The sequence below is a fragment of the Pelophylax lessonae genome, assembly GCF_965119305.1.
Source record: "Pelophylax lessonae genome assembly, chromosome: 1".
Taxonomy (NCBI): Eukaryota; Metazoa; Chordata; class Amphibia; order Anura; family Ranidae; genus Pelophylax; species Pelophylax lessonae.
The window spans coordinates 408944068-408956320 of NC_138768.1; the positions used below are offsets into that span (position 1 = coordinate 408944068).

General features: G+C 42.2%; 1 protein-coding gene across 3 annotated transcripts in view; it reads left to right on the forward strand.

Moving 5' to 3' along the window:
• MLLT3 (MLLT3 super elongation complex subunit) overlaps positions 1-12253 on the forward strand; it is a 462813-nt gene that overhangs the window by 386061 nt on the left and 64499 nt on the right. For all 3 annotated transcript variants that reach the window (XM_082243975.1, XM_082243973.1, XM_082243974.1), the window contains exon 7: positions 3922-3997. In XM_082243975.1, the coding sequence (XP_082100101.1) occupies positions 3922-3997 (76 nt within the window). The remainder of the gene's footprint in view (positions 1-3921; positions 3998-12253) is intronic.

Consider the following 12253-nt stretch of genomic DNA (forward strand, 5'->3'; position numbering starts at 1 on the left):
CTGTGAGGGTCTAGGGAGCGAGCGCGCGCTCCCGGAGGCGCGCTCCCGCACCCCCCCCCCCCTGCGCGTGTGACCGGCGGACCCGATGTCCGCCGGTCACTCTGCGATCGCCGCTGCAGAGGGAGAAAGTCAGGCGGCTAGTGTAAACAAGCCGCCTGTCATTCTCCCCTGTGTAGAAACAATGATCACACGGTTCTAGTATGTAGGACCGTTGATCATTGTTCCTACAGCCCAAGCCACAGCCAATCACAGTTAGAATCACGCCCCTAGGGACACACTCAGCCCCTCCCTCTCAGAAAAAAGTTAACCCCTTCACTGCCAGTGTAATTTTACAGTAACAGTGCATATGTATAGCACTGATTACTGTAGAAACGTCACTGGTAACCCCAAAAGTGTCAAAAATGTCAGTCAAGGGTCCGATCTGTCCGCCCCAATGTTGCAGTCCCGCAAAAAAATTGCAGATCGCTGCCATTACGCGTTAAAAAAAAAACAACAAAAATGACAAAAATCTTTCCCTTTGTTAGTAAACGCGATAACTTTTGCGCAAACCAATCAAAATACGCTTTTTGCGATTTTTTTTACCAAACATATGGAGCATACAACAAATTGGCTGAAAATGTTAAAAAATTTTGATTTTTTACATTTTTTTGGGGGAATTTCATATAAAAATATGTGAAAAATATTGCTATTTTTGCAAAATTGACGCTTTTTTTTGTTTATAGCGCATGATCAAAAAATCGCACAGGTGATCAAATACCACCAAAAGAAAGCTCTGTTTGTGGGAAAAAAAGGACGTCAAATTCGTTTAGGTACAGCGTCGCACGACCGTACAATTGTCCGTTAAAGTCACGCAGTGCCGAATTCAAAATACCCCCTGGTCAGGAAGGGGGTAAAATCTTCCAGGGCTTAAAGCGGAGTTCCACCCGAAATTTATACTTACCTCCATCTTCTCGCTCCCGGTCACCTGAAAAACAAATGGATAATCGCAATTTTTTTTTTTTTTTTCACTTACCTTTTAGAGAAAATATACTCACCTTACTTCCTTCTTCCTCCCCTCGGCGGCCACGGCGATTCGTCACTTCCTGGCTTTTGCAATGATTCCTGGGAGCTGAACGTCATCGCTCCCAGGAATCATTGCGCCTGCACCGGCCCCGACGTCAGTTCCGGGGCGCGCGCGTCATTCCCTTCTAAACAGCTTCTGGGCATGCCCAGAAGCTGTGGAGGGATGACGCGCGCGACCCGGAAGTGACGTCGGGGCCGGTGCAGTGCATCGTGGGACCGAAGAAGGAGGAAGAGGACCGAAGAGGACGCGGAAGAGGATCGCGCTGGCTTCAAGCTGCCCACACCCGAGATGGCAGCGCTGGAGAAGACAATTTCAAGGTAAGTATTTCTCCTGAAAGGTAAGTGCAACCCGGGACAGATCAGAGGCTAGCCATTGTGGAATGTGCTAGCCCTGACTGTCCCGGGGGTATTTTTATTAAAAAATGTACAACTAGGGTGGAACTCCGCTTTAAGTGGTTAATAAAAATTGCCATTGGTAACAACATTTTTGCAATGGCCATAAGACACATTGCAAACGTAAAAAATGGGTGGAACTCTGCTTTAAAAACCTTGCCAAATTTTTTTTGTTTTCTGTGACCCTGCTGTAAAAATCCCTATAGTTTTAGAAGCTATTGTCACCAAGGTAAAAAATTAAGATATCCTAAATTTTACAGTTGTCACCAGAAAAGGACAAGAATAGAAATCTTCCTATAGGATGCAGGGCACCCCTGCATTTCTGTCAGATAATGCACCACTTCGCCCAGAAAACTGTTGCAATTACAAATGTTTAGGCATTTGCATGTTTATTTATTTTGTTTGTATTGGTATGACACAAAAAAGCGAAGAAACAAAAAGCTAAACTGCCACATTCCACGCAAAGCTCAAAAAGCGGACTGGACAAAATTATCGGCACCCTCAATTTAATATTTGGTAGCACACCCCTTGGAAAAAATAACTTAAATCAATCACTTCCTGTAACCATCAGTGAGTATCTTATACCTCTCTACTAAAATTTTGGACCACTCTTCTTTTGCAAACTGCTCCAGGTCATTCAGATTGGAAGGGTTTCTTCTCCCAACTGCTGTTTTGAGATCTCTCCACAGGTGCTCTATTTAGATCTTGGCTCATTGCTGGGCAGTTCAGTACTATCCACACTTAGTCTTAAAACATTTCTGGGTGATTTTTGACGTGTGCTTTGGGTCATTGTCCTGCTAAGACCCATGACCTCTGACGCAGACCCAACTTTCTGACACTGGGCCCTACATTCCCCCCCAGAATTGTTTGGTAGTCTTCAGTTTTCATAATGCCATGCACACGGTCAAGAAATCCAGTACCTGAAGCAGCAAAGCAACCCTAAAACATCAGTGAACCTCCACCATGTTTGATTGGAACTGTATTTTTTTAAAGTCCTCATTTCTTTTTGTGAAAACAGTAGAATCATGGTCTTTACCAAAAAGATGTAATTTTGTTTCGTCTGTCCACAGCACATTCTCCCAAAACATTTTTGGCTCTCTTAAGTAAGTTTTGGAAAGCTCTTTGATTCATTTTTCTCTTTCGTCCACATCCAGGGAGGTTAGCTACTTTGCCATGGGCCGTAAACTTCTTGACAATGTTGTGCAGTGTGGACAAAGAAACATTAAGATCTCTGGAGATGGGCTTGTAACCTTGAGGTTGTCCATGCTTTTACACAATTTTTGTTCACAAATCCTCAGAGAAAAATTTGCTGTTCTTTCTCCTCTTCATGCTCTGTGTGGCACACAGAGACACTCAACAAAAAGGTTGAGTAAATTTTTCATCATTTTAACTGGTTTCCAATGTGATTTCTATATTGTTAGCACCAGTCAGTACAGGTGATTTTAATTACATATTACAGGAGTATCACGAACTTGGATTGCAATATTTCCTTACAATTTTGAGAAGGTGCCAATAATTTTGTCTAGTCCTTTTTTTGGTGTTTTGCGTGGAATGTGTCAGATTTGGCTTTTTGTTTCTCCACTTTTTTGTGTTGTACCAATACAAACAAAAGCTATAAACATGAGCATGCCTAAACATTTGTAATTGCACTGATTTTCTGGGCGAAGTGGTGCATTATCTGACAGAAATGCAGGGGTGCCAATATTTTTGGACATGACTGTAGGTGCTGTGTTATATTGTAGCCAGTAGAAGAGATATTTTACCAACACACTAGAGTCATGATGCACTTTTATGGAGCCATCAGTGAAATCCTTCCTCAAGCAGCAGTGACCAATAGGAATCCTAGTTCTGGTGGCAACTAAAAGGATAATTCTGCTTACTTAGGTGAGACAAAACAAAGTGAGAGGAGATCTCCCCAATGAAACATACACTTAGCAAAATGACTGAGTCTCTGCAAAGGGCCCCCAGACCCAATTGTAATCCCCTTGCCTGCTGCTGCTTATGTAGCAGCCGGCACTAAAATGTCTAGCACTGGCTGGGGTTAGAAGCCAGGGGCAGTAGTAATGTCACTCCCTTGGTTATGTGGCAGTGCTCCTACCCAGTAATTGACTTCTAGACCTGAGCACTGACACAGAAAAGCAGGTCACAAGCCTTAATGCTTGGAAGAGCCAGGTATTATCGCTTGCTGCGTTGGAGGCAGGAATAACCGTGGAGCCCTGATAGGGCATCAAAGGGTTGGTAGCTAAGGAAGAGAGGGGTGCACACAGTCAGAGACAAAGACACGGTCACTTTGCCCCACATGGAGAAGGTGACAATTTCTGTATAACTTATCAGGTAAAGCTACACAGGTAGCAGGCTGGAGCCTGTTTTTTTTATTTCATTGAAAGTGCTAATCAGTCTTAACCTGTAAGAACCATCTCAAGGAATAGAGAGTCTTATAACAACTTTATCTTTTCTTTTTTACAGTCAGGACAGCCAAGCCCAGCAAGTTCTACATCCAGCTCAAGTTCCAGTTTGGCACCACCACATAACCATAGACAAGGTATTGAACAGATAATAGACAATCACTGTTATAATACATGTGCATGTTTACAGTGTTTGATAGATTTTGGATGGATCACACTCATTTTAGAAAACATTAACGATAAGGAGTTATGCTTCAAATTATGCTTCAACCAAGACTTACAGAGGTTGGACAAAAAAAAAAAATGGTAACATTGCATGATTTGCGGGTGTGGAAGTGACAACATTTGGCTTTGAAAGTGGAAGTGATGTAACATACTCAAACATACAAAGAGCACTAGACACACCAAACTGGATTAAGAACGGCCTTGGCCTTGTTTATTGGTTTTCACAAATATAAACAATTCACCATAACTCTTTTAATCAATAAATACTTTTAAACTGTAAACAGTTAATGGTGGTGGTTCTCCATCCGGGGAAGGTGTATGTCCGTAGCAGCATCTGCTATCTGTGTAGTCCTCTGACTGTATGTTCAGACTCTGTTCTGCCGTGGCCCTGTATACTATTGCATCTTACTATTCCTTCTACATTAAGCTATACAGGAATCTAATATGGTCTTAAGATGGCGGCATCTATATCCAATCTGTTTCCAATATAAACCTTTACCAGATAAACATCTATACACCTGGTACTTACTTTGATGCTGCTCGCAGACCCCACACCTTCCTCGTTAGTTCTATGCTTGTGGCATTCACCTGCTCTACTGAATTATAACACTATACAGAGTTACATTATAAGCTCCCGATGAAGCTAGCGAAACATGTTGAGCATGTAAATTCTATCCTCTATATACGACATCATGGGATCCTGATGGACAGCAGATCCTTCCATGTCACTCCTCATGAGACCCACTATTTGTGATGCAGTATGACAACAATTTTATATTTACTACAGAAATGTCTAATATATGTATATCGCATTACTAGTTGGATGCCGTATTGGCCTCCCTTTTCTTTCACCCCCAGATTTTGTTCTTTTACCTTTTAAATGTTTTTGTCCAACCCCTGTATATATCTCCTAAGTATCAGATGAAAAAAAAATGGTCACAAAATAAGGATGCTGGTCATTTAGCTTTGTAAATTGAGCCTTTGGTTTTTAGAATGATAACATGAGCTATCTGCAGAAAACCGATCAATTACTGAATATGCAGATCACCCTAGGCTGCTTGAAGGTGCTGGGTGCTTCCCATCCCCTGCAAACCTAAAGTTATTATTTATAAATCTTCTCCTCACAGCTCTCTAGTTTTTTTGTTGGGAAAGGTGCACTGCTGGATTGAATTTAATGGTATGCTGTACATAATTTGTTATCCAGAATCCACAGACAGAGTGCTGTATGAGGCAATTTCTTTTTCTGCGAGAAGAACTGGGTTTTGAATGTATGTTAGCTGTGTTCAAAGCATCATTGCAAGCAGCTTGCCAAGAAATCCTCTACAAGCATTTCACTGATTGAAGGTTTGGCAGCCCTGGATACTTGTTTAGTAGTGTAACATCAAGCAATCCTAAAGCACAACTTACAAGCTAAGTTTACTTATTCTAGAAAATAGCCTATGCAGTCAAGGGGCCACTGTAAGTATTAAAAAAACTGTGCAGCTTGGCTAAGATACTCTGTTAGCAATCCCTGTTATTTACCTCATTGCTAGGACATGAAAATCATTGGTTTTTACTACTGTTTTTTTTTTTTTTTTTTTTATTGTTTAAAGTTAAAGATATTGCCATCTTGGCCTCTAGTTAGATCTGCAGTTGATATGTTACTATGTGATCATCTATGATGCCAGCCATTTGAGGGCTCGAAGGATGAAAGCTGACATGAGCTCACTGGCAAATGTCACAGTGATCACAGTGCCTTGAATGTAACGGTTTTGGGAAACCATTAATTCAGATGGTTTAGTTCCAATTTGAAATCTATTTCCACTTTGGCAATCAAATTTGAGAAAACCCTACTATATGTTACTAAGGGCTAGTTCACACCAGATGTAGTCCAGTGCATTTTTTATTCTGCATCAAAATGGATTCCAATGGCCCCAGCTCACACCAGTTCCAGTGCAGTCAACAAAAGTAGAACATGCTGCAATATTTATATAGGAAATGCATCTGGGAATGCAGCAAAACGCATCAAAAATGCACTTGAACACATATGTCCTCAATTGTCCTCAACCGGCAAAAAAAAAAAAAAAGAGGGGAAAATACACTGGAATGCGTGAATGCGTGAAAAGCACACATACAGGGACACAGAAATTGTGATGTGAACTGGACCTCAGACTGGAAAGATAGTTAGCAATTCGCTACCAACTTCAGCTTATTCATTTAAAGCTCGCTTTGGCTAATGTCACAGAGCTGGTCCAGGTTTGGGCAAGATTGCGACCATATGGTCGAGATCCGTACACAACCCTGGACCGGCACCCAGCTTAGCCTCTCAGCGGGCTGCTGTGAGCCTGAGCTTAATGCTTCCCTTCCACAGCCCAGTGCTTTGAAAACCGAATGATCGGTGGGGTTTGATTGCTCGGTTCCCAGTGTTGGAGCCAGCAGGGGACAGATGCAGCATCAGACCAAATTGGATCTACCTAGATATGTATGGTAAGTATAACTAAGGGCAACACTTTTTTTTTTTTTTTTTAGTTTTGATAGAGTTCCTGTCCTTTTGTATTGCGGTCTGTGCCCCCATTGGGGAGATTCAGCCTCTCTATTTGTCCTGTTTATCATTCTCTGTGAAAGTGAAAGTGAAAGTAAAAGCAAATCCCAAATTTTGGGTTATCCCCAGAAAAGTAATAGAGGGGAAAACTTCCAATGGGAACACAAGTTCTGATGACCTGGCGATCCCCAAAGAATTCACTTAATTTGCAGGGATTTCCTCTCACTTCCTGTTTTGCTATTAGACAGGAAGTGATGGGGACACAGATGGTGAATAGCACTTAATTACAACCCTCCCTTGATCTATCCAAAATGAAAAAAAAAAAGTTTTGCCTATAGTTTTACTTTAAACTTTGGCAATAAAACCTGGAAGCTGATTGTTTACAGAGCTGCACCAGATTCTTTGTTCTCCAGTTTTGGTAAATCCCACTTTTTATTCAAATTGCCTACCTAAAAATGTATTTTTTTTTTTTAACTTTCTTACCTTTTAGATGATTTTATGATGCTGGCCTCTGGATGGCAAGTTTCTCTGAACAATTTGAAATGAGAGGAAGCTCCATCTGTCCCCCAGTGACAAAAGCCAGCCTAAGGCCCCTTTCACACGGGCGTTCCGTATGTCCGTATATCACCCCATCCGTTTGCGGGTGATATACGGACATAATGCTTGTCAATGCGATTGCGGATGGCGGCGGATGACCATCTGCTGACATCCGATTTGCGTCCTTTCAGTTCTGTTCCATTTTTTGGAACAGAAGCCTATTTTTCTTCCTTTTAAAAAACGGAAAGGACGCAAAATCGGATGTCAGCGGTGTCATCCGCTGACATCCGCAATCACATAGGCACACATTATGTCCGTATATCATCCGCAAACGGATGAGATGATATGCAGACATACGGATCGGATCCGTGTCCATAAAAAAAAAAAAAAGTGCTGCAGCGGACTAAATAAACTGAGCGGCCGTGTGAAAGAAGCCATAGATGGATCAAAATTTGATTTATCTATGGTCAGGCTGGTTGTACTGAAGTTGATCTATGGATTCAATTTCAGTACAACCAGCCTGTCGGGTTTTTTGTACAATCACTGCCACTCCCTATAACAGAATTGTATTCTGACGGCGGGGAATACTTCTGCTGTTAGAATTTAATAGGGCAGTGGGAGGGATTCGCGCATCAACAGTGACTTTGTTGTTTAGGGAATGAAGCGATTTTCTTTAATTTAACCCCTGATTGAAGAAAAGAAAATTGCATAATGTATGGACAGCCAAAGAGGGGCACACTGAGTTTCCCCTCATTGACATACAATAACTAAATCAAGCTTGTAGATCTTTAACCGTTGGTGCTACACAATATATATATATGGACTATATAGTACATTGAAGAATGCCTTTATACCTTTTCAGTGCCAGTCATTTATCCCTTTCCCTGTCTTTTCATTCTATATAAACAGCACAGGTTATGAAAATCTACTGGCGATCTAGCATTCTTTTTAATTAAAAAAAAAAAAGAGACTTTATACATGTGTGCCTTATAACTGTTTTCAAAGGAAAATAAAAAAAGAGAAGCTGTAGTAGGAAATCATGTCATCTCCTATAATAATTCATGATATTGTTTCTGACTTAGTTTGCAGAATGAAAGTTAAAATGGTATTAGTTTGCTGTAGACAGCAGGCGTCATATTTTTCCTCTTTGCGCATGCATTTATAAATCTGGTTCATAGTGTACTTCAGCTTTTGGGGTATTGCTGCCTACTTGTTGAATGTAATGAGGACCAAAGGGCAGAGGGAGTGATATGGAAGCACCATAGAACTCACATTACATTTTGAGAAGAGTGCCTGCTTGACCAGAATTTGACCTTGAACTCAAAGAAGCACATTAAAAACTAAATAGATCAAAAACAGGCAAACAAAAGGTGCCGCTTCAGAGACATCTACAATCAAATTGATTTGTTATCCTGTTTTTTTTTTTTTTTTCACTATTGAGCTAACATTAACACTTTTGGTGTAGATAATAGACGCTGGGTATCATATTTCCTTTGGTTTTGTTATATACATTTATGGATATACATCTGCAGCGTATGGGTAGGTTAATGAATTAAAATAAAGGACGTTTTAGGTTTATGCGAATATGCATTTTGTTAAACTGGTTAAAAACCTTCGGGTTTTTAAAAAAAATAACAAACATGCCTATACTTACCTGCTCTGTGCACTGGTTTTGCACAGAGCAGCCCCAATCCTCTTCTTCTGGGGTTCCAAGCCTTTTCGCTTCATCAGGTGACCCCATGGAAAGCCGCTTTTACTGGGAGCACCTGTGGGGGCTTGCTCCTGAGTCCTGCTGCTGCGTCTATTGACACAGACAGCAGGACTTGACCCCGCCCTAGCCGTTCGTGTCAAAGCTTTTGATTGACAGCAGCTGGAGCAAATGGCTCCTGCTGCTATCAATCTGTCCAATAAGCAGAAAGACTGCGGCTGGAGCCGCTGTGCTTGTGCACATCGCTGGATCGGATCAGGCTCAAGTAAGGAAAAGGGAGTCGGGGCTGTAGCACAGAAGGTTTTTCACCTTAATGCTTAAGGTGAAAAACATTAAGGCCCCTTTCACACAGGGAGTCCGTTCAGATCCGCCTGTCAGTTTTTTTTGGCGGATCTGAACGGACGCCCCATGCATCTCTATGGGGCATCAGATGTCAGCGGAGACATGTCCGCTGACATCCAATCCGTCAAAACCGGACGGATGGAAACCCTATTTTCCATCCGTCCGGCGGATAGGATGAGAACAGACAGACGGTCCGTTCCCATCCGATTCCCCCATAGAGAAGAATGGGGACCTGACAGCTGTGTCTCCGCACACAGCGCGGAGACACAGCTGCCTTCCGTCTGCTCAGTGGGGGATCTGCGGATCGATCCCCCGCTGAGAAAAACCACCTTCCTGGTCCTGACGGACTCCGTGTGTGAAAGGGGCCTAAGGCTTTACAACCACTTTATTGTTTAAATGAGGTGTAGTTTATTGCAAGTGAACAAGGGGTAAAAAAAAAATGAATGGAAATACATAAACTATGTATAAACCTTTTGAAGTCTTTGCATTAATCTGCATCTGCTTTCTATTTCATGATATTTTTTATTTTTTTTAAAGTTGTTAGGGCTGAAAATAACACTGGCTATGCAGTCAAACCTTAGTAGAAGCAAAGTTCTAAGGGGTCCCCCCTTGGATTTTAACAGACTGCTTAAGGGGTGTTGCTGCATTACATATTGACTTTGACCAGTTGTTTTGCATTAGGAACATTGTATTCGCTTTAATTAATCCTCACAATCTCTTGCACTATTACACCAATAACAGATTTGTTAAAAATAACAAACCTATTATACTTACCTGCTCTGTGAATTGGTTTTGCCCAGAGCATCCTGGATCCTCCTCTCCTTGGGTGCCTCTTCGGCTCTCCTTGCCCCTCCCTCCTGATGAGTGCCGCCATAGCAAGCAGCTTGCTACGGGGGCACCTGAGCTGAGTCAAAGCTCCTTTTGTCCATTTAGACACAGAGCCCTGGCCCTGCCCCCCCCCACTCCTCATTGGCTTACTGTGACAGCAGCGGGAGCCAATGGTGCCATGCTGCTGTCTCAGCCAATGAGGAGGGAAGAGTCCCGGGCAGCCGAGACACTCCTGCAACATCAGGAGAATGAGAGGGGCTTAAGTATTGGGGGAGCTGACAGGGGCTACTGCACACAGTAGGCTTTTTATCTTAATGAATAATGAATAAAACCTTCTGACTTTACAACCACTTTAAGTAATCCCATAAAAAGGAAATAAAAAACTGTGCTATAAGCTTCAGCAATGAAGCTCTATTTTACCATTGTGCTTTAAATAATAGGCCAGTAGAAGCACTGATATTGTTCACTACCAAAATATATTACACCCAGAAATTTGGGTCATTCGTTTTCCTCAAATACAACTGTAGCAACCAGGCAGCAGTTAGACAAGGCAATTAACAACGTTGAGAAAAACAAGTTGTGGAAACCAAGTAGACAAAACGATCTCTCTGCTACAATACTATCCAAAGATGTAGTCACTACTGGCTGAGACAGATGGATCTAACCGAGGTAAACACACTTTCATAAACAGCTGCTTAAGTGCCGCTTCAAACTAACGCGGCACGACTTCGGGGGCGACCTCATATAATGAATGTCAATGCAAGTCGCTCTGATGTTGCCCCGAAGTAGTACAGGAACTGCTTTCTAAGTTGGAGCGACTTGAGTCGATCCTATTAGAACGGTTCGCATAGCAGTGCATGGACCGCGACTTGTCAGGCTGACCAGTCACCTGACAAGTCGCGGTAGTGTGAATGGGCAATTATAGTCTGATTTGTGACAGCCCTTGCTGCTGTTTTATGGAAAAAAAGCAATAATAGCAATCCAACTACTCTCAATCCTGTCATCTATTTCTGTTCCATAAGGTGAAATTATAATCATCTCTTCCTTAACCACTTGCCGACCGCCGCACGACTATCTACGTCGGCGGTCAGCCCCTCACAGGCAAAGCGACGTAGGTCTACGTCGCTAGCCTGTGAGGGTCTAGGGAGCGAGCGCACGCCGCTGGAGGCGCGCTCCCGCGTGGTCACGGACCCCCCCGCGCGTGTGACCGGCGGACCCGATGTCCGCCGGTCACTCTGCGATCGTCGGGGGAGAGGGAGAAAGTCAGGCGGCTTGTGTAAACAAGCTGCCTGTCATTCTCCCGGTGTATGAAGGATGATCATACAGTTCTACTATGTAGAACCGTTGATCACCGTTCATACAGCTGAAGCCACAGCCAATCACAGTAGAAAGCACGCCCCTAGGGACACACATAGCCCCTCCCTTTCAAAAAAGGTTAACCCCTTCACTGCCAGTGTATTTTTACAGTAACAGTGCATATGTATAGCACTGATTACTGTAGAAATGTCACTGGTAACCCCAAAAGTGTCAAAAATGTCAGTCAAGGGTCCGATCTCTCCGCCGCAATGTCGCAGTACCGCAAAAAAAATTGTAGATCGCCGCCATTACGCGTTAAAAAAAAAACAACAAAAATTACAAAAATCTTTCCCTTTGTTAGTAAACGTGATAACTTTTGCGCAAACCAATCAAAATACGCTTTTTGCGATTTTTTTTTTTTTTACCAAACATAGGTAGCATAAAACAAATTGGCCGAAAATGTTAAAAAATTTTGATTTTTACATTTTTTTGGGGGAATTTCATATAAAAAAATGTGAAAAATATTGCTATTTTTGCAAAATTTACGCTCTTTTTTTTGTTTATAGCGCATGATCAAAAAATCGCACAGGTGATCAAATACCACCATAAGAAAGCTCTGTTTGTGGGAAAAAAAGGACGCCAAATTCGTTTAGATACAGCGTCGCACGACCGCGCAATTGTCCGTTAAAGTCACGCAGTGCCGAATCGCAAAATACCCCTTGGTCAGGAAGGGGGTAAAATCTTCCGGGGCTTAAGTGGTTAATTTTGAGTGCTCTAAACATTTTTTTTTACATTTTAATTTTATAAAATAATCAAGAAAAGGCATGTCTAAGCTATAAGACCATACAGAATTGATTGTTCTCAGCTGTTTTGTACCAGTATTAAATATTTTTCAAAAGAACCTTCAAGCAGTACTAAAATGGAATTCCAGGCACC